Here is a 23,874-nt window from a genome sequence, read left to right as displayed (position 1 = left end):
GGATTAAAGCAGCCTGTGGGTGTGTGAGAGCTGTGTAAGCAGCTGATTTTCCAGTTTGCTGAGAGAATTGAAAACTACTGGGGAAAAAATTGAATCAACTCCCCAAATAAACATTTTCTTTCTACTACAACTCCTCTTTCCTCCCATTTGGTTTTGGATTGAATGACATATTTTGTTTCAAAGGCTGTTTCTGCCTTCAGAACTGCAATCCAATTACTTCTGCAGAGAGGGAGAGGCACTTTCTGAACAAAATGTCACTCTGCTTTCACAAAAGAAAATATTGGTGACTTTTTCCACCTTTCTTCCTTCAACAGAAAAAAACCTGCTAGATTCACTAGTTCTGTTTGACCTCAGATTTTCATTCAAGTGAACAAACTGCCTGCATGGGGCTTGTCCTGGCAGAGTTCAAAACATGGAGATGTTGGTTAGGAAGGATCTCTGAAGGTGTTTGCCCCAATTTCCTGCTCTGAGCAGAACCATCAATACTCACCCAGGGTATAGGCTGGCTAAATTTTTAAAAACCTCAAGGTCAGAGGTTTCACAGCTTTTAAGTGACATGTTTCAGTGTTCCACCATCTCCTGGTACATTTTCTGTTTCCTTAACATCCAACTGGAACCCCTCAGTCTGTAGTTTATGGATTTTGTCCCTTTTTACAGCACCTGCTATTACCAAGCAGAATTTGGCTCCATCATCTTGGTAATTATCTCTTAGATCACTCCTGGTACCAAACAGATCCCTCCTCATCTTCCTCTTTCCAGATTAAAGCAGCTCAGCTCCTTCAGCCTCACATCACAGCTCATGTCCTTTAGATCCCTGATCACATTTTCAGCTGGACAATCTCGCCAGTTTTTTCCACATCCCTTTCTGACCTCAGGAACCATAACTGACCACAGCATCCCAAAGCCAGCTTTGCCACAGCTGAGCCTTTGAGCAGCCCCAAGGACAGTCCAAAGATGATGTGTGATTCTTTGCTAAAGGCTGTTTTCCAGGAACAAATCCCTCAGCAGCTGTGGATAATGAGGCTCTTTTTCAAGTCAGCTCCTCACTTAGAAAAGTCTACTCAGACTGAGTGGTCCAGATTTCACCCCAAGGGGATTTATAACATTTATTCTTGCCTCTCTTTGTCTTTAACACTTTAATGCCAGGTACCACAGAGCAGCATTTTAACCACAAAGGTCACTTACACCATCCTATGAAGAGAAAGACCCATTTCCTCAGCTTGTCAGTGGAGTAGGTCATCACTATAGCAGTGTGCAAGTAGCAGCCTTCCACAAACATCCAGAAGAAGTTGGTCACCACAAAGTAATTATAGACAGTGGTAATACATCGACACCAGGGCTGGAAAGGGAACAGAAAAGAATATTTTAAAATCAGGGTGAGAAAATTTCAAAGATTCTGTGTGTTGTTATTCCCTTAAAAAAAATCAATGGTAGAATTCACTCATGGGATGCAGATTTATCCTGTGGCTTGGAATCACAATATTTCAGGTGCTGACAGGAACTCACAGATCCATCTGTGACCTTCTGCTGAGGCTGGCTTTGACCATAACATGGAGGATGTGCTGTATCCAAAGCTGTCTGGAAAATTCAGGTTCCAGAACAAGGCTCCAAGAGGAGCAAGTCATGTCACCACAGGTGAGCTGTGTCAATGTCATGGTCCTTCTTGGTTTTCACTGAAGGGAAGAAGCACAGCTGATATTTAAAGGAAAAAAAACTACTTTAAAAGCATGTTTTTACCAGCCAATTTATCCCCTCTGTTCCTGCCACTGGTGCTTCATTCTGTAAGTCACACCATGTCACATGTCACCTCTGAAATTTGCCACAACCTCAACAGGAATTTTTTGTAAAATGTGTGAAAATATGTTTTTTCTCCCCAGAATGACTGTGCAGTGAGAGCACAGCTGTGGGAGGCACAATTAGCTCCAGATGGGAACATCCCAGCAATAAATCACAAGGAATTGAGGGTAATTTCCACAGTGCTGCTCACCTAAATCTGGGAAAACTTCCTTTTTACTGAGCAGATATTGAGTGCATTCCCTGAAGAACAACTCTAATTCCCTGGGTTCTCTGCTATCACTGATTTTGGTCATTTTGGTCTCACCATTCTCCAGCCTTTTAACTAACTCTAGCAAAGTATTTCCAACTTTCACCTAATTTTATTTTAGCCTTCATATGCAGGAGATACTGATGGTCTGCAGGCAGCCAACAGAGCAATAGATGCACCACAAAGTTCTGAGGTTTAAGACTGGGCAAGAAGCACAGTCACAAAATGACAGCCCATCCATTCCTGTGTACTGAATGGAAAGAAAAAGAAGAAATCTGGATGTGTTAACACTTTCATTTCTGTATTATTTCATTAATTGAAACTTAGTTTGGCTTCACCCTTTAAAAAGGGATTAAAGCCCAAAACAACCCAGAAGTTTAAACATTTTGTTTTCAAATGTTTGTTTAAACCAAATTTCTTTTTCCTTTCCTTTCCTTTCCTTTCCTTTCCTTTCCTTTCCTTTCCTTTCCTTTCCTTTCCTTTCCTTTCCTTTCCTTTCCTTTCCTTTCCTTTCCTTTCCTTTCCTTTCCTTTCCTTTCCTTTCCTTTCCTTTCCTTTCCTTTCCTTTCCTTTCCTTTCCTTTCCTTTCCTTTCCACAAAGATTTATATCCAAGTCAATTTTTCCTGTGTCAGAACTAAGAGGAACCGGCTGAGGGATTGGGAAAATTCTGGGACAAACAAATACAAATTATGGTGGTGAGATCTCCTCCTGCATAACTTTCATAAGAGACTGGGATAAAATGAATTTTAAGCAAGTCCTTTGTGGATTTATTAAAATTGAACAGAATTGAATAAAATTGCAGAGCTCCTTAGTTCACACCTCTCTGTTTATTTGACTGAAGATTCTTGACCGCCACATGTATCCACCATTAGGCTCCAGATAACTTCACCAATTCCTTCTTGATTTTTTTTGCAAGCATTATAAACTTAATGCAAAATATTTCCACATTGATGTTCTGTATCTGTTATTTAATCTCCACTGATCAGCACAGAAGAGATCACATCAATAGCCAGAATAAATGATGTTCACATTCATTGTGGTGGTGTTATTTTGACTGACTTATCCCACAATCACATAACAAAGTTATCACCAAGCTTGTATAAAGCACCTTTCCCAAAAAGGCTGCAGAGAAAAGATGAGTTAATGAAAACTGGGGCATGTGATGATCCATTCTTATATTTGCAGGTTTTTATTTTCGTTGTCACCTTGTGCTCACATTTTAAGAGGTATTTGAATCCTGTCTCCAACAGATTTTTCCTAAATAACAGTAAAAATTTCAATAAAGATTTGCAGCATAACCATGAGGGCAAGTCACACAGCATGGAACTGTTGACCATAAAACTCATAAACTCCATTTTCTGGAGTGTGACACTGCCAGAAGCACAGACAGAGCAAACACTGAATTAACAGAATTTACATTTTCTCCAAGTAGCTCTGGATGAGCAATAATAGAGATTTATACATGGACATCTTCTTTGTGTGGGCACTGATGATTTCTCTGTTTGTTTTCCCAAAGCATGGGACTGAAGTTCAGATGTCAAATCTTACATTTGAAGAGCTAATCAAGGATGATGAGTGCCCAGCTGACACTGAAATGAAGGGAAGCATGGAAATCTCTCTAACTTATAAATGTTATAAGTGTCTCTTGAACTATCCATACAAGGAAACTCAGCACCCTGAGCTGCAGGGCAGGGCCCTGCCACCTCCCTGCACTCACCTCATTGCTCTCGTGGATGTTGTGATCTATCATTTGAAGCAGAAACCACATCACATTCCTCAGGATGAACGTGGTGATCAAGTTCCAGTGGATAATATTCCTCAGGCATCTGATACTCCTGAGCAGGGAAACACACCGAAGTGAACATATATAATGAATATATCCACACACACATCAATAACCATGCAGAACAAATGGGTAAATTCTGTTCATTGCACAGTTTATCCCTCTGCAATCCCTCTGTTACTCTGTGAAAAGGGAGGTTTGTGTTTTTGCAAAGCCAGGGACAATTTGTCTTGACAACACAACTGAATCAATTCAAGCCAGTGAAACTGCTTGGATCTACTGGAAAGAAAAAAAAAATCAAACATTCAAAGTGTTATTTCATCCTTGGTTTTTAGTTTTGCTCCCCTTCCCTCCATTTCTAGAACGACTGGAATTGACAGAAAAGCCTCTGAACAACCAGGCTGCCCTGGAAGCTGCTGAGTTACTCACAAGAGGAGATTTAGTGACAAATATTTGTGCTGGAGTGGCAAAGCTGGAAGAGTTTACATTTGTTTAATTCCTGAACAAGCTCACCTGTGTGAGTCTGAATTAATGCAACAGGAGAGCATACACTGCTGGGTTTTTAATCCTGGGCTTAGCTGCCTTAAACTTGTACCTGAAATGAGGCAGAGCTGCACATCCTCCTTCATCAGGAAATATTTGTGTCTGGTTTCAGTCCCTCCCCAGCCCCCATTCAGGTGCAATGTAAATTATGAGCACAATGTAAAATATGAGCTACAGTAAGCTGGGATACAGTGCCATACAACGAAAGAGGGCACATCTGAAATATACTTGCAGCTGGAAATGGCTCCAGGAGGCAGCCAGGGCATGATGCTATTGCCAGAAAACAAAGCATCACTGAAGCAAGACAGAGTTATTTGTGACAGGTTCAGTCATTTAAGACCAAAACATTTCTGATTCTTTGTGAGCTGGTAAAGGATGGCAAGTGCCAAGTTGCAGCATTGCAGTTACAGAATCTTCAATTAAATGATCTTTTCTCAGCTCAAAGCACACACCTCTGTGTCATTCATCTTTTCTGGAAAAATCCCTTTGCCCAGGATTCTTCTCCTGGGAAGCTGAGAAGCCTCAGAGAAAAGGAAAACAATTCTTATCTCATTTGCTTCTCCTGTGTTGTGCTCATGTGGAATGTGTTTGGAGATTGTTTACCCACAGGTGATTGTTCCATTAGATTCTGCTGTGAGTTGTTTTCACTCTTTGGCCAATCAGGGCCAAGCTGTGTCAGGACTCTGGAAAGAGTCAGGAGCTTTCATTATTATCTTTTTAGCCTTCTGTCTGTATCCTTTCTCTATTCTTTAGTATAGTTTAGTGTAGTATTCTTTAATATAATATAGTATCATAAAATAATAAATTATCCTTCTGAGAACATGGAGTCAGATTCATCATTCCTTCCCTGCTACGGGGCACCATGCAAATACAATACCCTTCCATTTATGAAAATCATTTCCACAAGGGTTCAAGCAGACAGAAAACTTCCTGGGATTTGGCAGTGGCCATTTCAGGCTCTCTGCTTGCCAGGGAAGCTGCCAGATAATGTGGGACAAACACAGAAAGTGGCTCAAAGCTGCTCAGCTGGAAGGGGCTGATCTCACCCCAGGGACAACAAAAAGAGAGGTACAATCCAGAAACCAACTTTTTGTTGCCTCAGGTCTTTTGCAAGGCAAACAAGCCACTCTTCTTAACAACAAACAGCATTTTCCTACTATAAAATATTCATTGTACTGTTCTTAGGACTAAATGAGTCAGTCTTAGGGCCAGAAGCAATTCTGTGGTGTCCTTCAGCCTCACAAATCTCACAGAGATTTCAAGCAATTCAGCAAAAAAAAATCCCAACAGAAGACCTCCCACATATGACATACTTACAGAGAGACACTCAGAGGTATAACCCTGTTAAGCCAATGTTAAATCACCTCTGAGTTTAACAAGTCAGGCTGCCAGAATGAAATTGGTATTTGGTTTGAGAGCCTCAGTGACTCATGATGAGTTAATCTGGAGAACAAATCTCCAGCTGCTCAGACCCTTTCTCTTGTATTTAAGCTAAAAACTCCAAAATGCTGCTCTCAGCCATCTCAGACCTGCCTCACTTTGAGAATTTCACTTTTAACAAAAGGCTGAGGTTCAGGGTTTGGCTTTTAAAGAAATGAGGAAACCAAGCTGCCCATGCTGAGCCCCAGGAGAGCACCTGGGTCTGAACCATCCTGCTCTGGGCTGTCCTCTGTGCATCTCCCTGCCCACAAATGTCCTGCAGCTCCCTTTCACCTCTGTGTTTCATTCACTCCCTCCAGGTCCAGGATTAGCAAATGAAAGGATGAGTTTGAAATATTGCTTCTAGGGAGAGAAGGAGGCAAGGGACTAAAACTAAAGAAATTCAGGTGAAACTGTGAATTATTGAGATGAAATGAGTTGCTTTTGAGAGCTTTAACAACAAAACAGATTTGGCACACTTGAATATATTTCTTGGCAAAGGTAAGATAAAGGAGTGGGGAAAAAAATCCTTGCTGCAGGCATCTATTTAGATAGAGATATATTTAGATATTTTTTAGTTTAATCATTCCATAAGCTGGAACATCACTAAATCTGGCTGGGGAAATCTTATTGCCACAAGATTTACAGCAGGACATTGGTCTGGACACACAGGCAAACAGGATCAAATAAAGAGTTGTAGATTTTTGGATCATAAAAAAGAGATTTTCCCTCAGTCATCAAAACCACATTGCCTTCTTTGACAAACTCAGTGGGCTTGATGATCTCTTCTCTTCCAACCTCAGCAATTCTATGGTTCTATGTTTTTATCTAGTGCCTACATGATTTTTGTGCTCCTTCATGCTTGGTTCCTACTGGTTTTAATTCTTTGCCCATCACTTTGCATCTTTCAGATTTTTAGTGGAGTCTGTGCAGGACCCAGAGCAAGAGGGTCTGGTCTGTGTTGGAAACCCTCAATTTTAACAGATAATCATCAAAACACTCCTCGTTTTCAAAAAGCCCTGTTTCTTGAGGGAAGGTGTGTTCTTGGTGTAAAATGAAGTATATAAATGTGGCCAGCAGCTGGAATTGACCAAAATGAAGCCTGAACCTTTGGCTTTGGACATAGAACAGGCACAGGTGGCTCTCCTGTCCCACTGCCGTGAGCAAAAGCCATTTTGGGTATGAATAATCTCACACCTCTGGCCCATTCCCTTCTGGGGACACTGGCTGTGTGGCTTGCATGGTAAATACCTCCTTTTACCTGCTAAAAAGCTTCCTGCTTTTGGGGCTAGCAAAGCCATGAAAGATAACCTGAGAGATGTCTGAAAGTGTCACAGACTTTATAACTCAGGCAGTGATGTGACCCCAAGCACAGAATGGTTTTAATCTTTTTTCTAATTTTTTTTCTCTTTTATTTTCTTTTAATAAGAGTCCCAACTGGACACTGAAAGTTTGGTATTGCTCACAATGAGCCCAGAGCCCATTGCTCTTTCCTCTAACTACCACCAGCACAGAAATCAGTGGCAATAATGCAATTCACAGCCAAGGGCAGGGAAAGCTTGAGGAATAACTGTGTCAGGTTTGCAGTGGGGAGGAGGAATCTGCAGGATAATAAAGTGTGTGGAGGCTGCAGGGCACAGCAGGGCTACAGTCCCTGGAACAGGGGAACAATCTCTTGGCAGGCCCTGAGAAAGCTGCTCTCATTTTCAGGCACTGCTGGTGGGTGCAGTTATTGTAATTTAGCAGGTATAATTTTATTCTAATTTAGCAGGTGTAAAGCATCTGGAGGGGTGCTGAGGAAAGGGTCTCCCCATTCCAGGCTTTTTTCAGTGAGACTGCCCTGCTGGGCTCAGGAGCTCACCCTGTGCACAGAATTCACCTCTGCAGCCAGGCTGGAGTCTGAGATGGGCACTGAATGAAGGAAAATTCCCAAACTGGGCAGCAAAAGTGCTGAACAACAGGAGAGCTGTAGCACAGCTAATGTTTGCTGAAAGGACAAAGCTGACCTTGTCACACTCATTCATCTCAAAGCCTGAGGAAAAAAAACCTTCAGTATACTCACAGGAGTCATTTATCCTCCACAGGTCTTTTCCTGGCTCTTGGTAGACAGGAGGTAGCTTAAATTTATGAGCCTTAATTTAAATGTAAATACTCCTGTTATTAATGAAAATGACCTGTCCTATATTGAAAACTTAAACTCTCCTATCAGTCTTCTATGCCAATAAGCCCCACAATTCTTTCTCCTTGATTAATTACAGTAACCAAACCTGTGCTCCAGGAGCAGCAATAACTGCCCTCACAGGCAGCATAGAAAAAGAATATTCCTATAACTCTGCAACTGGCAGGAGGTGGAATTTAGAACACATCAAGCTGTGTTAAAAAATAGTGAACTGAGCTTTTCTGGAGGCACGGGGGTTGGCAGGAATGAATTCCCCCAAAATCCAGAAGCTAAGGAATTGGGGTTTGTTCTTACCTCAGGAGGGGGATATCCCAATCTGGGGGTGGTGGCAGTGGCAACATGAAGAAAATGAGAGCACAGAGAGCAGAGAGCTGCCTCTCAAGAGGGAAAGAATCACCTGGGAGAGGGGAGAAATGGAAGCTGAGGGGACTGGGTGCTGAACTGCTGCTTCACACACAATTACAGCACTGCTGGCAAGGCATTGTGACTTACAGAGACATTCAGAGCTCGCCAGCCCAAAGGATCTGATGATGGAAGGTTTCCTATTCCTCTTCATGTCAGGTAACACCACTTATGCCATTTCCACTTGTTTTACAAGGCCTGATGTGTGCTGAATGGAGAAGAAGAGCAGCACAAATCACCACCCCAGAGATCCTGAAGGCTGGCACATCACAAGACACCACAGACTGAGCTACAGGCTTCCAATGAGGAGGAATTCATCATTTCCTTCCTACTCTAATCCTTTTCAGATAAAAATCACTGTTCAAAGCTTTGGCTGGACTCTTCTGCTGGCTCTTCCCTGTTGCATGGGTCTGAAGATGGATGGAATAAAGAGAGAAGGTGCAGCAATTCACTGACCATAAACCCAAAGATTGAGGTCAGAACATAAAGACATAAGAACTTCCATGTCCACCCAGACCAATGTGCCATCCAGGCTGGACTCAGTCCCTGAGGGGATCAGTAAAAATTAATTTGGGAAAGAGTGTTGGAAACAAGAGAGTTGAACTGAAAATTAATCCTTGCTCTTACCCCCCTGCTCCTGGCAGTCAGGAGATATTCCTGATTCAGAAGCTGCATTTGAATGCATTAAATGCCCTCAGTGGTGGCCCCAACTCCTCCCAGGAGTCACTGGACTCCTTTTGTGGCTTAGGTTCACTGGGGTCAGACCATGGATTGACTGAAGAGCTCATAACCTGTTATTCACAGCAGAACATCTTTGCCTGTGTGGGTTCCTCTTCTCTGCTTGTCTGCCCACTCCCAAGGGCTGGGTGAGGAGACATTTCCTCACAAATTCACCTCCTCCTGCCCTGTGGGAGCTGCAAGGTGAAGGAACAGAAAAAGCCTGGATCTGGACAGCAAGAAACTGCTCATCCATGGGTTGTGAGAGCAAACTGGGAGGACTACTGGTGCTGCACACTTCAGTCACACAGTTCAGGCAGCAATTTCACTTCTGGCTGCGCCTGAGAGCAGATTTTGGGCAGGAAATATCCCCCTGAAATACAGCAGGGTCAGACAGGCACGAGCTAGGGGTGTGTGTCACCCTGAGTGAAGGAGCAGGCAGAAGGAAAAGGATTTCCTTGAGAAAAGGACAGACAATTTCTGACATGGAGAACAAAGATAGTGCCGCTGGAGGCATCTTGGCTTTGTAAATGAAGGGATTCCTTGTGATTTCTTAAGAATCAGTGCTTTCCCTGCTGAAAGGTATCGAGATACCTCCTCCTGAAAGGGCAGGAGGTTCTGATGAGGGCCTGATGCACAGGAGCCCTGCTGTGGGTTTAGCAGAGGTGTCCTCATCTCCTCATGTTTTCATGTCTTCACATCCTCATGTTTTCATGTCCTCATCTCCTCATGTTTTCATCTCCTCACATCCTCATGTTTTCATGTCTTCATCTCCTCATGTTTTCATCTCCTCATGTTTTCATCTCCTTGTGTTTTTCTGTTTTCATGTCTTCACATCCTCATGTTTTCATGTCTTCATGACCCAGACAACTGGTTAAGGGATAAGAAGCACAAATACCATTCTCTATCCTTCCATTCCATTTGGAGGGAATGATGAAGGAAGGAAGAGCCAGGAGATCATCAATACCTGGCTCTGAGCATGGTGTCACCAGGAGAATTTTGGGGATTTTTCACTGTGGGTTGGTCTACATGACACCAAACCTGTTTCAAAGGCTGGTGATGTGAGGTTTTGGGCAGAGGTGCAGCAAGTGACAGCACACTCTCATGGGATTTGGGATAAGCCTCCCTCTCACCACACACACATACAGAGCACTCAGCTCAGCTCTGCAGCAAGCTGGACACGAAGAAGCAGTTAAGGTGAAAGCCAACATGCTTCTCCTTGGCCTTTCTAATGAGTAAATCAAGAGCCAGGTGTATTTTGAGAAATTGCACACAAGAACCCCTTTATTTGATCTGAGAACAGACCATGTTGTTCTCTGACTCAGTTTCCAGCCACCAGCATCCTGAACTGTGTGCAGGTGTCAGAGGTAGGCCCCCATGAAGGAAAACAGCAACAAAGGGGAAAAAGCCCCAAAATTCTCCAGCAGCTGACTGCAGTCTGGGTCAGAGGTGGGCAGGAAGAGCTTCTGATTGTTGGCAGAGAGAGGATGTCCTGCTTATTAATCCCACCAAATTACCTTAATTGTGTGATTCTACAGAGAAAGCAGAGAAATAGAAACCCAATTCCTTTTACTTGCAAAATTGTGAGATCTGGAAAGGCAGAAAGAAAATCACATCAATTCTTTCTGTAAAGGTGGCCTCACTGATACAGAAATGGACATCTATAAATAGCCCTGCCAAAACTCAAAGTCGTTTTCTGTTGATTTATTGGGTTTTTTCTCACTCTATTCATACAGTGGTATTTTTCCTCTGGGATGCACAGAGCCACTATTTTCTGATTCAAAGCATGAGACAAACAATTAACATTAGCAATCATAATAATGTGCCAGCATGGTTGAAAGCTCGCTGAATCAGTTGAATTATCTGCATTGAAATAATTGCAAATGAAAACTTTATTAAGGAAGCTTGGAAACCTTCTATTAATTCATGTAGTATTCCATTAATAATGATGTTCAATTAAGACTGCTGTCCCAAAGTCTCTCTGGAAACAGCTGACAGGAGAAATAGGAGTGCACTTTGCTGGAGCTCTTCCCATCCCACGACTGGAATACACCAGAAGGAGAAACATGGACAATACTTAAAAAATTATTTCCCCTCTTTAGTCTTTTCCAAGGCAGGCAAAGCACATCCACAAGCCATAAATGGCACAGAGTGGGAAGAATACCTCCCAGCAAGTTATTTCCCAGGCTCTGTGCCTGTCAGGGCCTATTTGCTTTCACCCACATGGAAGCCTCCCCTGAGGTCCGCACGGTTTCTTTCCCCTGTGTGCTCGATCAGTGACATATTCTGGAGCTGCTAATGCTTCCAGATGGGAGCAGCAGCTGGAGAGGCTGGCAGGGAAAATCAGATCCTTGGTGGCAGTGGCCTGGGGGAATGGAAGTATTCCTACAGGAAAAGCAAGGGAGGAATGGAAGCCTGGAAGGAGGTGACTGACAGCTTTATCAGGAGGGCAGGAGTGAAATGCTCAGGTGAAGAGGAGAAGCAGCAGCTTCCACCCTAAAAATAAACCCACTGTGGAAGCATCTGTGTGTTTGTCTTTTCCAAAGCTTCTCTCTCCTGCTTTCAAGCCAGTTTTTAATCACAGGAGAGGGGGCATCCTGCCTGCTTTGGACACAAGGGCTTCCAGCACTGATGTTCCAGGGTGGGAAGGATGCAGCCAACACAACACACAACAGGCAGGGCAGCCCCAGACCGGCTATGCTCACTACTTAAATAAGGGAGAACTCAAATTCCCTTAAATAAGGGAAACCCAGCCCCTGCAAACTCCATAAACACAACTCCAACCTTGACTGTGCCATCAAGACACCACCGGAGAGAATTCTCAATTTTCACAAGAATTTTAAAAATACAGATGACTTTATTTAGTGCAGCATGGATTTGTGGCTGAAGAAAAATATTTAGGACTCTGCTCTAATTTGCTCTGCTCAATGGTGGTCAGATGCCAGTAATTTTTGAACAAAGAGAAAACAGGGCTGCAAAGTATCTTTTTGAGCAGAAAGCACCTTGCATCAAAGGTTTTCTGACACAGGTTGTAGTTATCAGTCCACACTGTGGAAAGGTGAATGTTTTCCATGGAGAGTGGCCACTGCAGAGGGATTGCACAAATCAGAGACAGGACTTCAGAAGCCACACAGGGAGAGCTCAGAGTGGCTGATCTGCCTTACAGCTGCTGTTTGGGGAAATACAGTGCACAGCATGTCCTCAATCATAATCCCCCTATGGGATTATACAAAAAAATAAAAATATTCTGAAACCAAATTAATTTAAATGACCAGATATTGAATTCAAAGGTTAAGGGTTTTTTTGGTGTTTTTTTTTTGGTTTTTTTTTTTTTTTTTTAACCTGTAATACAATTACACAATTAGCAAAGTTTATTTCATTATCCACATTTGCAGATACTGTGGTGATAAACCAAGGAGGAAAGTCTGAACTTGCTGATGCTGCTGTTCACACTCTCCTTGGCCTCATTTATACCAAGACATGGCGTGAAATATTTAATTATTTTGGAGCATTTGGCCAGGAATTCAGGAAAGACTGGCAACCTCCCAGATAATCATTCCTGTGCTTGCTCTAAATTCCTCATTCTCATGGTGCTCACTGGGCATTAGGAATCGTGTCCAGTGGCTCAGCCTGGGCTCATCCCCAGGGAAAGCTGCTGCTCCCATAACAGGCAGAGACACCCCAGAACTACCAGGGGTGCCCATGGCCCATTTAGGGGTGACAGAAATGTCTACCTTTCCCCTTTCTCATGTTTTAGCTGACAGAGCCAAGTGAAGCAGCAGAATTCACAGGACCATGGAATTGGTTAGGCTGGAAAAGACCTTGGGATCATCAAATGCAACCATTGACCCAGCACCCCTAAACTCTGTCCCCAAGTGCCACATCCACAAGTTTTTTGAGCATTTACAGGGATGGTGACTCCACCACTGCCCTGGGCAGCCTGTTCCAATGCCAGACCACTCTTTCAGTGAAGAAATTTTCCTTAATATACAACCTAAACTGCCCCTAACAGAACTTGAGCCCATTTCCCTTCTTCCTCTCCCTGTTCCCTGAGAGCAGAGCCTGATCCCCCTGGCTGTCCCCTCCTGTCAGGAGCTGTGCAGAGCCACAAGGTCCCCTCTGATCCCCCTTTTCATCAGGCTGAGCCCCTTTCCCAGCTCCCTCAGCCCCTCCTGGTGCTCCAGCCCCTTCCCCAGCTCTGTTCCCTTCTCTGGACATCCTCCAGCACCAAAATTATCTTTTAGATTAGGCAGAAGAGAAGGTTCTTGAGTGCTGAACAACTACAGTGGAGTTAGTGAGGGACCCACATGTGCAATCCCATAAGTGAAAACTGAAATTGAACCATTTAGCACTTGCACAGCTGCAGGTGCATCTGCAGTTCATAACTCTAAACATCATCTTGAAAACATATTCTCTGATTTTCCTTCCCAGAGATGACTCAGGATGTGTTTTTTTTTAAATCAAATTACACTCCTGAGCATGATTCATATATAAACTATAAAGACCCAACTTTGCTTTCTTAATTTCTCTGAAATGTTGGAAAAGTTGCAATGTTTTCTCCACTGTTCCCAAAACCATTCCATCATCATCAGAAGTAGAACACAGACAAGTTTTAGCTTGACAGTCAACATAGATCTAGAGCAGTTCTATAATTAGAATTCAAACAAGTTCATGTCCATCTCCTAAAACTCACAGCCAAAATCTTGGCAGCAACAGAAACATACCAGCAGTGACAAACTTCTAGCACAGGATAGAATGTGGTCTCCCAACCTCAGGTTAAGAAAGGAACTAAGCAAAAACATTAAATAAGTTCCTGATACTCTAATTTGACTCAATTTTTTTCCTCTACCACGCTGCTCTGGGCTGTAAATCCTCCTTTCATACCCACTCACAAATCTGTCTGCAGAGCACCCATACCCATTTTTCCTTGCACTGACACTGTCCTTGATCATAAGCAGCTCTTCAGTTTGCAGTGTTTATCCCATGGTGTTGTATTTATAGGCAGCAACAACACTCCTCAGTGGCTTTCATTGTGCTAGGTTACAATACCATGATTTCAGATGCAGCTTGTGAAACCTTTCACATTTTAAGAACAGAGCTCTCTGGGCACACTTTTAATTACTGGTATTGTTGCAGGAGCTCATGAGGGCCCTGCTGTCTCAGGTTTTATTTTGTGAGGGGTAGGCTCTACACAAAGAGTGTAAAGAACAAGTCCTGCACATGTGAGATGAAAAAGGAACGAGTAAAGGCAGTGGGAAGCAAAGGCAATGGCCTGGGGTTAATCAACAGGAGAAGTGTTCCTGGCCTTCATCTGAGTTCATCAGATGAGACTCTTCACAGAGATTCAGGCAGTACAGGCACTGCAGATGTTTTGTATTTAAAGATGCCCCCCTCAGTGGGTTTGTTCTGATTTACAGAGCTCCATAATTTTCATTCCTGCCTGTGGGAATTGGAAAAGCAAAACCTTCCACAGACACTGAAAGATTTGATCTGCAACCTTAGAAGCTTAGATTGATTTAAAAATATAGTACACAGACATTAGGCAGAAAAATCATAAACTGATGTTTCTACAGTTGCAAGTAAGAATATGCCTTAAATAAGTGAAAAAATGTATTAATAAGATAGTGAAAGGTTTATATTGTAAAAGTGTAGTTGTACAGAATAAGCTGAGTTTAGAAGTTATAACAGAAGCATATATGTGCATGTGAGACAGAAGCCTATTGAACAAAAGTATTCAAAGTGCAGCAGAAAAGAGTAAAAGTGATAGATTAGAAAAGCAAAATAAACCCTATAGCAAGTGTTTGTTAAATTAGAAAGTTCTATATTACCCTGTAATGAAGAAACTAATCTCACAGCCTCTGAGAGTGATGTTTATTTGAGCAATAAATCCTCCTTAACCCAAAAATAGCCCCATCCCCTCATTGTTAGCAGAGATACCTGCCTTTCTCTGTGGTTTTCACTGTGGACTGTTACAGGGTGACCCAGAGCTGTGTTCAAACCCACACTGTCCCCAGCCCAGCCCAGGATTCATGGGGAAGTTTAAAATTGCATTTGTTGAATCATGAATGAAGGCTCTGCTGCTGAAGTGGCAGATGGGACAGACTGAGCTGGGCTGGGTGGGAAGGCAGGAGGTGAGGGGGACATGGAGCACTGACATGAGCTCTGTTAAGTGATATCCTAACCTGGGACTTGCTCCTTCCTCCTGCTCCATGAGAAAAAAGGATTGTGCTTTAGATGTGGAGCCTGCTCTGCTTTAATCACATCAGAAACTTCATCCTTTTAAAGGCAAACCAGAACTAATGGTGCACATCTCCTCTCCACCTGAGATATCCTGCAGGTTCTGAGAGGTGTCACTTCACTCTGCTCTATGAAACCTGCTCTCTATTGATGCTCTGCATTTCTTCTGACAGGTTTCTACAAATTATTTCATCAAACTCTTCCATTCTTACAAACAGAGGCCTGCAGCAGCAATTCTGCCAAGCCTGCAGCAGACTGAAGAGAAACAGGATAGTTCAAAGGAGCTTGGAAGAGGAGAGGATAAAGGAAAGTAGATAGGAGATGGTTGAGGGGAAGAAAATAAAAAAGGAAGTGATTACATTGTTTGACAAAAAAAATTATTCCAGTCTTTTGGGGAGAAATAATATGTGGGATTTAGGAAATCTGTGTGTAATCATAAAAAAGAATGGGGACACTGCCTCAGGCCTGTGAGAAAAAAAGATATCAGATGCTTTACTGGGAAATAGAAAGAGCTAAATTTAAGGGCTACAAGAAAGCAGAATTTCCCTCAAAACCTCAATTTGCTTTCACTGCCACCATAGCAGTGACAGAAGATGTTATGACAATTTTGTGGGTTTGGTTGTTTTTAGAGCTGCCTTTATCCAGCAAGGACATTGCATTTTAAATCTCCAGCCTGTGTTCCTGTCAGCACTGTCCTTTATTGGATTCAAAACTCAGCAGGGACGTGGATGCTTCCCATAACAAATACCTTTCTTCCCCTACTTCTTTTCTGATAAGCACTGCACAAATAAAACTTCTTCTGATGGAATCCACTCAGGTCACTGCTGGCCACTGCCAGCACATTGTTCAATGACAAGTCAGGAGTTTTACAAAGGATTCCTATTCTACCTCAGAGGATGCTCTAACAGCACAGTGACAAGGGAAAATCCAGGACTAAGCAATTTGGGTTTCTGCATTATCAGCAACAGCAAAGGAAAAATGGGATTCAAAACAAGTGTTTTAATACTTTGGAACTTTTATTATTAATTTTTTTTTCTTCAGCTTGATTGTTATTACTGATAGCAGAATTCCTCCTATGGAAAATTTCTGCTTCAGCAGTGTGAGATGGTGATTCTGTGGGATGATGAGGCTGAGTCAGTGGAGGGAGGGAGGGAGCAAACCTTGACTATTAATGAGAACAAACAGACTGAGAGTCCCAGCAGTGCAGATCCATTCAACAATGCCAAGTGAAGGGCCCTGAGCAGATCTCCCCAAGGCCTGTATTGGAGATCAATCCACTTCTGCAGCACACTTTGTGCACAAATCCTTTGTTTTTCCTTCTGGCTGAATTCTTTTCTGTTGGTGAGTTTGTTTGGTTTTGCATGGTACAGACAGAACAGCTCTCACAATTTTAACACTACCAACATTTAGACCTTGAGAAAGTGATATTGACTTGCTGCCACAGTGACTCACTGGCATTCAGCCACTGTGCCAGCAACAATCAAGGCCTCTCCTTCACTTCTTATTATTTAGGTGCTAAATGAAATGTTTACTGGTTTGGTTGTCATTGCACAGGTTCAGATGCGACAGAACTGGAGAAAACAAGGCTGAAATGGGTGCTCACAGGAAAAGGGGGCCCTGGCTGAGCTCTCATCCCCTCCCAGCTGCCTTGGGGACACAAATGGCAGATGATTTCATCACCCGCTGCTACACCTGAGATTCCTGACCCTTTAAACACTGTGATTGCTCAGTGTTTAGGGCAGCAGGACTTTGCTGCTAAATGGAGGGTGGTCTGGGAACAAAGGATGAAGTTGCCTAAGGAACAGAGGAAGAATGAAGCTGGGTACAAGGGGACAGGATACATTTGGAAAAATAGGGTTGAGATCCAGTTTCCTTCCCCTTTCTCAGTTCAGCACAAGTGAGGACTAAGCCCCACTGGGCTGGGGCAGCACCAGTGATGGTGAAGCTCATTTCCAAAAGCAGAACACCTTCCTGACCAGCTGAACAAATCCTTTATTGGATTCAGAACAGCAACACCTTTTGCCACACCAGCCAAATATTTCACCTTCTCCTAAAACCCCCAGAGTGAAAGATCCCAAAGTCTTGCCAGCAGTTCAGCTCCAACAGAGCAGGTGTGCTCCGAAATAGGCTCACACTGCAACACTGGGGAAGAAGCACAAAAACTGGGAGCAGATGTAAAACTTGAATCTTCCTGGGGAGTCCTCTATTGAGGATTTCAATGAAGATTCACCCTCCTTGAATCTTCCTCTATTGTCATCCTCAGCAGGGACTCATGGAGCGAGGTAGATGGATGGAGTAGGGCAGGAATAAAGAACTGGTACATTCCTACTTTAGGTCAAGATGAGGAACTATCAGATTGTATTTTTTTTTTTGGCCAGGAATTACCTAAATTCTCTCCTTTCACCCAATTCCAACATACCTTTTTCCATCCAAAATAAAAAAGCATTAAAAAAGGCCCCAAATAATAGAAATTAATTATCAAAACAGATTTGTTCTTGGGGCACTTTATAGAGGTAAATTTGACAAAGATGTCCATAACCCAAAATTTGGGTAGGGACAATCTGTAATGAAACATGAATTTGGGTTGCCTTCCCTGGAACATCTCTAGAACTTTAGAAAATTGATATATATTGAAAGAACCTGAGGAATCTCATTCTGGTTAACTCTGGCTGCACACTGGACAATGTGAATTTGAAGAGATGGACTATCTTAATTCACAGCATGTACAGGAAATTCTTAATTGCTACTACTCAGTTGTTGTTTCTAATGTTGAAGCTGAGTGCAGAATTTAAACCTTAAGTTTAAATAACAGAAGAACAATTTAGAAGAATGTAGGTGAGCCACCTCCGTGTTTGAAGCTGGATAACATTTATATCATCCTGCCTAATTGTTTTTTGTGTTATTTACTCAAGCATTTATAAAAGAGTGAGCATGAAAGCAGGGAATATAGCTCCTGCAATGAATGATTTGCATTCTTTATTCATTGCAAATTAATTCAGGTCTCCAAGCACTGTGGGAATTAGCTTTATATGCACTGTAGACGGCTTGTAATGGAAGTTTAAACTGATGCATCACAGAAGTTCCCATTTAATGTTTTAAGGTGCTTTTTTGGTTTCCATTAGCATAGATTATTCTGTTTATAGATGCTGGAGTGCGAGAAGATTCCTATTGTTATTAGAAAAGGCCTTGTTAGGGATGCTCAGAAGACTTAGCAGAGACTTTGGGGATGCTCTGCTCCAGGAAAAGAGTAATTCTTGCACTGAGATCACTGCCAATCATCCTGCTGTCCTCCTGGCCAGGGGGAGGATGCCCTCCACCCAGTGTTTATCCTCTGCTATTAGAACAGAAGGTTTTTCTCAAGGATTATCATTGCACAGCACTCAGTGGAGCTGGTTTTGAGGTTAAACTCTCCTGGACAACACAGCACAAATTATACAGAAATGCCAGGCATGGAATCCAAGAAATAAAATAGAATTAACCCATCAGGCCACTCCTATGAAAATAAATCCTGTGATTCAGGCTGTGGACATACATGTGATGACAGATCCACATCTATTTGTTTTCCACCAATTTGCCTTTCCTCCTGTCCTTTCTCTTCCCTGCAGCCCTAATTTTGCTTTCTCTGACATCTCCATTTCCCAAACTCCCTTCTGTACCCTGGACCAGATCAGGGAAGGGTTTCTATGCAGTCCCCTTGATTTGCATTCATCATTTCATCAGCACTGCTGGGGATTAAGCTCCACTAATGATGTTCCTCTTTTTATTAAGAAAACGTCTAAGCCCATTAATGAAAGAAAAACCAAAAATTAAACCAAAGCAAAATGGAAAGATTTCGTTCTGTCTCCTTTGGTTTAGATCCAGGTTTCAGTTACCATGTTCTGCCTTGTGAGAAAACAAAACTTTCCCTCAAAACTTGCAACTTGACACACTCAGATCTTGGTCTCCCCTAATGAAGAACACTGTGCTCACAGAATTTTTTTGCTGCATCAATAAATCATGTTCAGTTCTTTCCCTGACCCAAACAGGCTTCAGCTCCTACGCTCAGGAGGAGCTCAACCAGCACATTAGTCAGGAAAACCACAGATCTGCTCAGGAATATAAAAGCCATGACCACTTTCAGGACTATCCACGACGTGGACAGAGTCAGGAGAGGGCTGGAGCAACCCAGAAAGCGTCACAAAATTGAGTTAGAAACATGCAAATACATTACTCACCTCAAGCACAAGAAAAGCATAAAGGCAACTATGAGGGCGCCCACTGAAATACAGTGGCCCAGGTAGTTTATGATGAGAGCAATCTTGTAATGGAGCGCATACTTCCTCTGGAGGTAAAGAGATAACAGCATTAAATCAGCATCAGTCTCCAAGCACTGCCATCCAGGAACAGTTCAGCACTTCAGAAAACAGTCATTACTTTTATTTTTCTCAACTTTATAATGATATAATAGTACCAGGGCTGATGCCTCTGTGTAAGGCAAATATATTGTCCAGGCACACAGGCTTGGTATCATTTCAGTTTGGGATTTGTCCACAGTTTCTTACAAATATATGCAAAACAAATTATCTTGTCTCCACTTTCCCCTTTTTTATTATTATTTTTTCCCCATTTCCTCAGATTTATTTGTTTAAAACCTTTGTCATTTTAGGTGACAAACCTAAAGACACATCTCAGAATTTCAGAAGTTATAAAACATCATTTTCTTAGGAAACAACACGGTCTTAATGAGCCAGGTTATGCCATTTTCCTACTCAAATGGCTTGGTTTTCACACAAAAATGTCAGCAAGAATAAATAACAAGCCTTTCCCACACAGGCAGGTTTTCCTCTGAGGGACATTCCTTGCAGGCTGTGATCTTTATCCTTCAAACAAAATCAGAATACAAACTGGAACCCAGTGGTGTTCCTTCAGTTCTGACAAACCAGGGATCCTGTTGTTTTTAGCAGCAACCCAAATATGTGGTGAAATTTTCTGTATTAGTGTCTATTTCATGAGGGGGAGATTGTTGGCAAGTTCTTGATCCTGTAAACAAAAAATTAAGTACAGAAGTGCTCCCATCTAAATCAGTGAATTTAGGGATTTAGTGATGAAAATTTAGCCCTGCAGAAACATCTTTATTGGTGGGCTGCTGTTGGCTTTGGAGAAAGGGGAGGCATCTCCTCTCTGCCTGGCTAGGAAGAAGTAGAAAGACACTATTCAGATAAATACTGAAGACGGCTAAAAAGAGGTTTGCTAGTGGAAGACTAAATGCCCCTGAAAAATATATTGATTATTAGTTTTGACATTTATTTCTTTTCAAGTTAAGCAGATCTTTCCCCTTACTGGGATGTTGCCCTCCTTCAGAAGAACAAGGCTCTTAAAAACAAAACCACCTACATTTCCTCTGGTGATAAAAATATGAAAGTAAAATCCTACAAATGGCATCATTAAAAAAAAAATTGGTTGAATTTTTTTTTTTTTCATTTTTCCCCTAACAATTTCCCTTAACATTTTACTCCAGTGAAAGGAATTTGTCAGTGAATGAATGTTTGGCTGAAAGTACAACCAGCAGCTGTAGCTCATCTGCTCCATTGTTCTGTGAAGATAAGCATCTCCCAGCACTTTGCCAGAGAGCCAGGGAGCTCTCTTGGAATCATTTTTGTGCTGAAACCTGCCTGCATCTTCAGCTCACAGAGTAATGTGCTGTTTCTGGACACAACTCAACCACGCAGAGTATTTTTAAAGTCTTTTATAAAATCCCCTAAAATAAACTTCCCCATCCACGGGCCCATTTTCTGAATTGCCTGGAGGTGAAAAGAAAAAAAAAAGCAACAAAATGAAGCTGCAGAATTCAAGTTTCACACTGTGTTTTATTCATCCTTCAGTTGAGGGGACACCTGAAGGGAAAGGAAACTCACTTGACCTGCTGTGCCTACCTGTGCAATGCTGTTTTATTCAACAATGCCCTGGCAAACTGCAGGGCTCACTGACTCTCCTGCTTAATTTACAGAGCCAGAGGATCACAGAATATCCCAAGGGATCCAAAAGGATCATTGAATCCACTGCTTCTCACACCACTATCAAATCCAAACCCATCTGACTAAGAACTGTTTTCAGAATTGCTCATTTAGGGCTAGAAATCTCCTGGAAGATGGCAAAAAAAAAAACAAAAAAAAAAACCTTGTGTTTTTCCAGCATGAGGTTCCTGCTCTTTAAGTCTGATCCTCCTTTGGCTCTTGAACGCTATTTGAACTTCACTCAAGTTTTAAGAAGGTGTGGTGCAAAACATGAAAAAATTAATTGGAAAAATAAACTTATGAAGCTCCTGTTTGATGCACTGTTGCTGAAGGAAAAACAGGCACGACTTTCGTATTTTCTGCTTCTGATGCTAACAAGGTTTCCTGAAGGCAAATTCAAACATCACAGAAACAAGAACTGCCTTGGTGCCTAGGGAAAACTAAACTGACAGGGTGGCAAGATCACTTTCCACCAGCCTACATGCAATCTGCATCTCTGCTGGAATGGGAGGCAGCGTCTTCAGGGCTGAAAAGCACGTGCCCAGAAAATCATGTGTTTGTTCCCCAAAGCTCAGCTCATGTCAAACACTTGCACAGCTCTTTTCTGGCTCGCCCTCTTGGACACCAATACATTTAAAATGTCAACAACCTTCTCCTGTTACCCAATATCCTTCTGTTTCAGGGAAAGATTCACTTCATAAAACAAAGATTTAAATTCTATTCAGGCTTAGGAGGAGGGTTGCTAGAAATGAGCTAGAAATTAGAAATGAGTTAGAGAAGGAGATCATAGAATCCTGGAAAGGTTTGGGTCAGAAGGGACCTTAATGATGATTCCTGCCATGTCAGGAGTGCCAGCTACTAGAACAGGTTGTTCAAAACCCCTGACCTGATCCAATCTGATCTGTAACACTTCCATGGATGGGGAATCCAGGGATGAGGAATCCAGAGATGGCGAATCCAGGGAAGAGGAATCCAAAGATGGGGAATCCAGAGGTGGGGAACTGAGGGATGGGGAATCCAGAGGTGGGGAACTGAGGGATGGGGAATCCAGGGATCAGGAATCCAGAGATGGGGAATCCAGCGATGGGGAATCCAGAGATGGTTTTACCCCCTGGCCACACCACTGCGATCCCATTCCATGACTTTAGACATGACAATCATGTTCCACCAGGCAGGGCAGAGGTGTCTCCAGAGCTTCTAAAGCCTGGCAGAGGTGTCTCCAGAGTTTCCACACCAAGGAACGACAGCACAATGTCTTTACCTGCACTGGCTTTGCACATCTTAGGCCTGCTGGGCTCCCCTCCAGGCTAATGACAGACTCATTCTGCCTAGGGCACTTTTCCCCTTGCTTCAGCTGCAATGTGACTGCTTAACCTGCCCTGAACAATTCAGTGAGTGATTTGAATCAATAACCAGCTAATAAGAGCACTCTCAGACCATCTGACAAGGATCTTGCTTCCTCTAACAGAACTCACTGACAGGTCCTGCCAGCGTTTACAGCTCATGTCTCCCTGGGAGGCTGCACAGCCACTGCCACTCAGTCACTTCCAATTTCCTCCCGGCGCCAGGATGATCTCAGCACCAGCACAGCTTAAGGACACCTCTCCAAAGACTTTCAGAAGCAACTGGGAAGTGTCTTTGTCATGCCAGATGACTCTGAGCTCACTGCTTTCCCATCCTGAGCCAGCTGGGAGCTGCTGTGGCTCAAGTGACCGTGCTCCCATGCAGGATACATTAGCCCGAGCCCAGCGTGGTGCTAACTCAGCTACTCAGCTTGAAGCCACCTCAAAGCATCAGCAGAAGCAAATTCACATACAGCTGCCACAGACCACAGCACCAAAGTTCCTGATTTACAGCTCTTTTTGGAGGCTAAGATGTTTTTTGTGCTGCCTGAGACGCTCACTTTTCTTCTAAGAAGAGCAGAGATTTGTGTTGGATTTTGTGAAGCCCTTTCAACACAGGAGCTTGTAGGCTGAGGAGAATCTTTCCATTTGTGCCACCAAACAGCCAGATGGATGAAAATTATGTCTATATCTTGTTTCTGTGCCTGGACAAGGAGCCAGCTATTTGTTGAGAGGGTGAGGTCAGTCTGACAGGAGGACATCAGCACTTGGGTGCCCACCCAAGGCAAGGGTTAGGACACAGGCACTTTGGGTCCCCTGAGGTGCACTGGGGACACTTGTGATTCCCAGCTGGTCCTGGGGGGACCTCCATGGCTGAATCAGAATTTTTAAGGTTGGAAAAGACCTCTAAGATCATTGATTCCAACCATTCCATTCACCACTAAACCCTGTCCCCAGGTGCCACATCCACAAGTTTTCTGAACACTTTCAGGGATGGTGACTCCACCACTGTCCTGGGCAGGCTGTTCCAATGTCTGGAAACCCTTTCAGAGAAGAATTTTTCACTAATACCCAGTCTAAACCTCCCCTGACACAACCTGGGGCCGTTCCCTCTCCCACTGCCCCTGATCCCTGGGAGCAGTTCCTGACTCCCCTGGCTGTCCCCTCCTGTCAGGAGCTGTGCAGAGCCACAAGGAACCCCCTGAACCTCCTT

General features: G+C 43.0%; 1 protein-coding gene across 4 annotated transcripts in view; it reads right to left on the bottom strand.

Moving 5' to 3' along the window:
- Positions 1-23,874, bottom strand: part of CRHR2 (corticotropin releasing hormone receptor 2) — a 151,230-nt gene that overhangs the window by 40,198 nt on the left and 87,158 nt on the right. For 3 of the 4 annotated variants that reach the window (XM_074544469.1, XM_074544343.1, XM_074544401.1), the window contains 3 exons: positions 19,540-19,646; positions 3,763-3,880; positions 1,186-1,339 (listed from right to left, as the gene is read on the bottom strand). In XM_074544469.1, the coding sequence (XP_074400570.1) occupies positions 1,186-1,339; positions 3,763-3,880; positions 19,540-19,646 (379 nt within the window). The remainder of the gene's footprint in view (positions 1-1,185; positions 1,340-3,762; positions 3,881-19,539; positions 19,647-23,874) is intronic. The other variant, XM_074544540.1, reaches the window with a different exon arrangement.

Source organism: Zonotrichia albicollis, chromosome 1 (assembly GCF_047830755.1).
Source record: "Zonotrichia albicollis isolate bZonAlb1 chromosome 1, bZonAlb1.hap1, whole genome shotgun sequence".
Classification (NCBI taxonomy): domain Eukaryota; kingdom Metazoa; phylum Chordata; class Aves; order Passeriformes; family Passerellidae; genus Zonotrichia; species Zonotrichia albicollis.
Note: the sequence above shows the minus strand (reverse complement) of the source record. Positions and strands in the feature narration are given on the sequence as shown.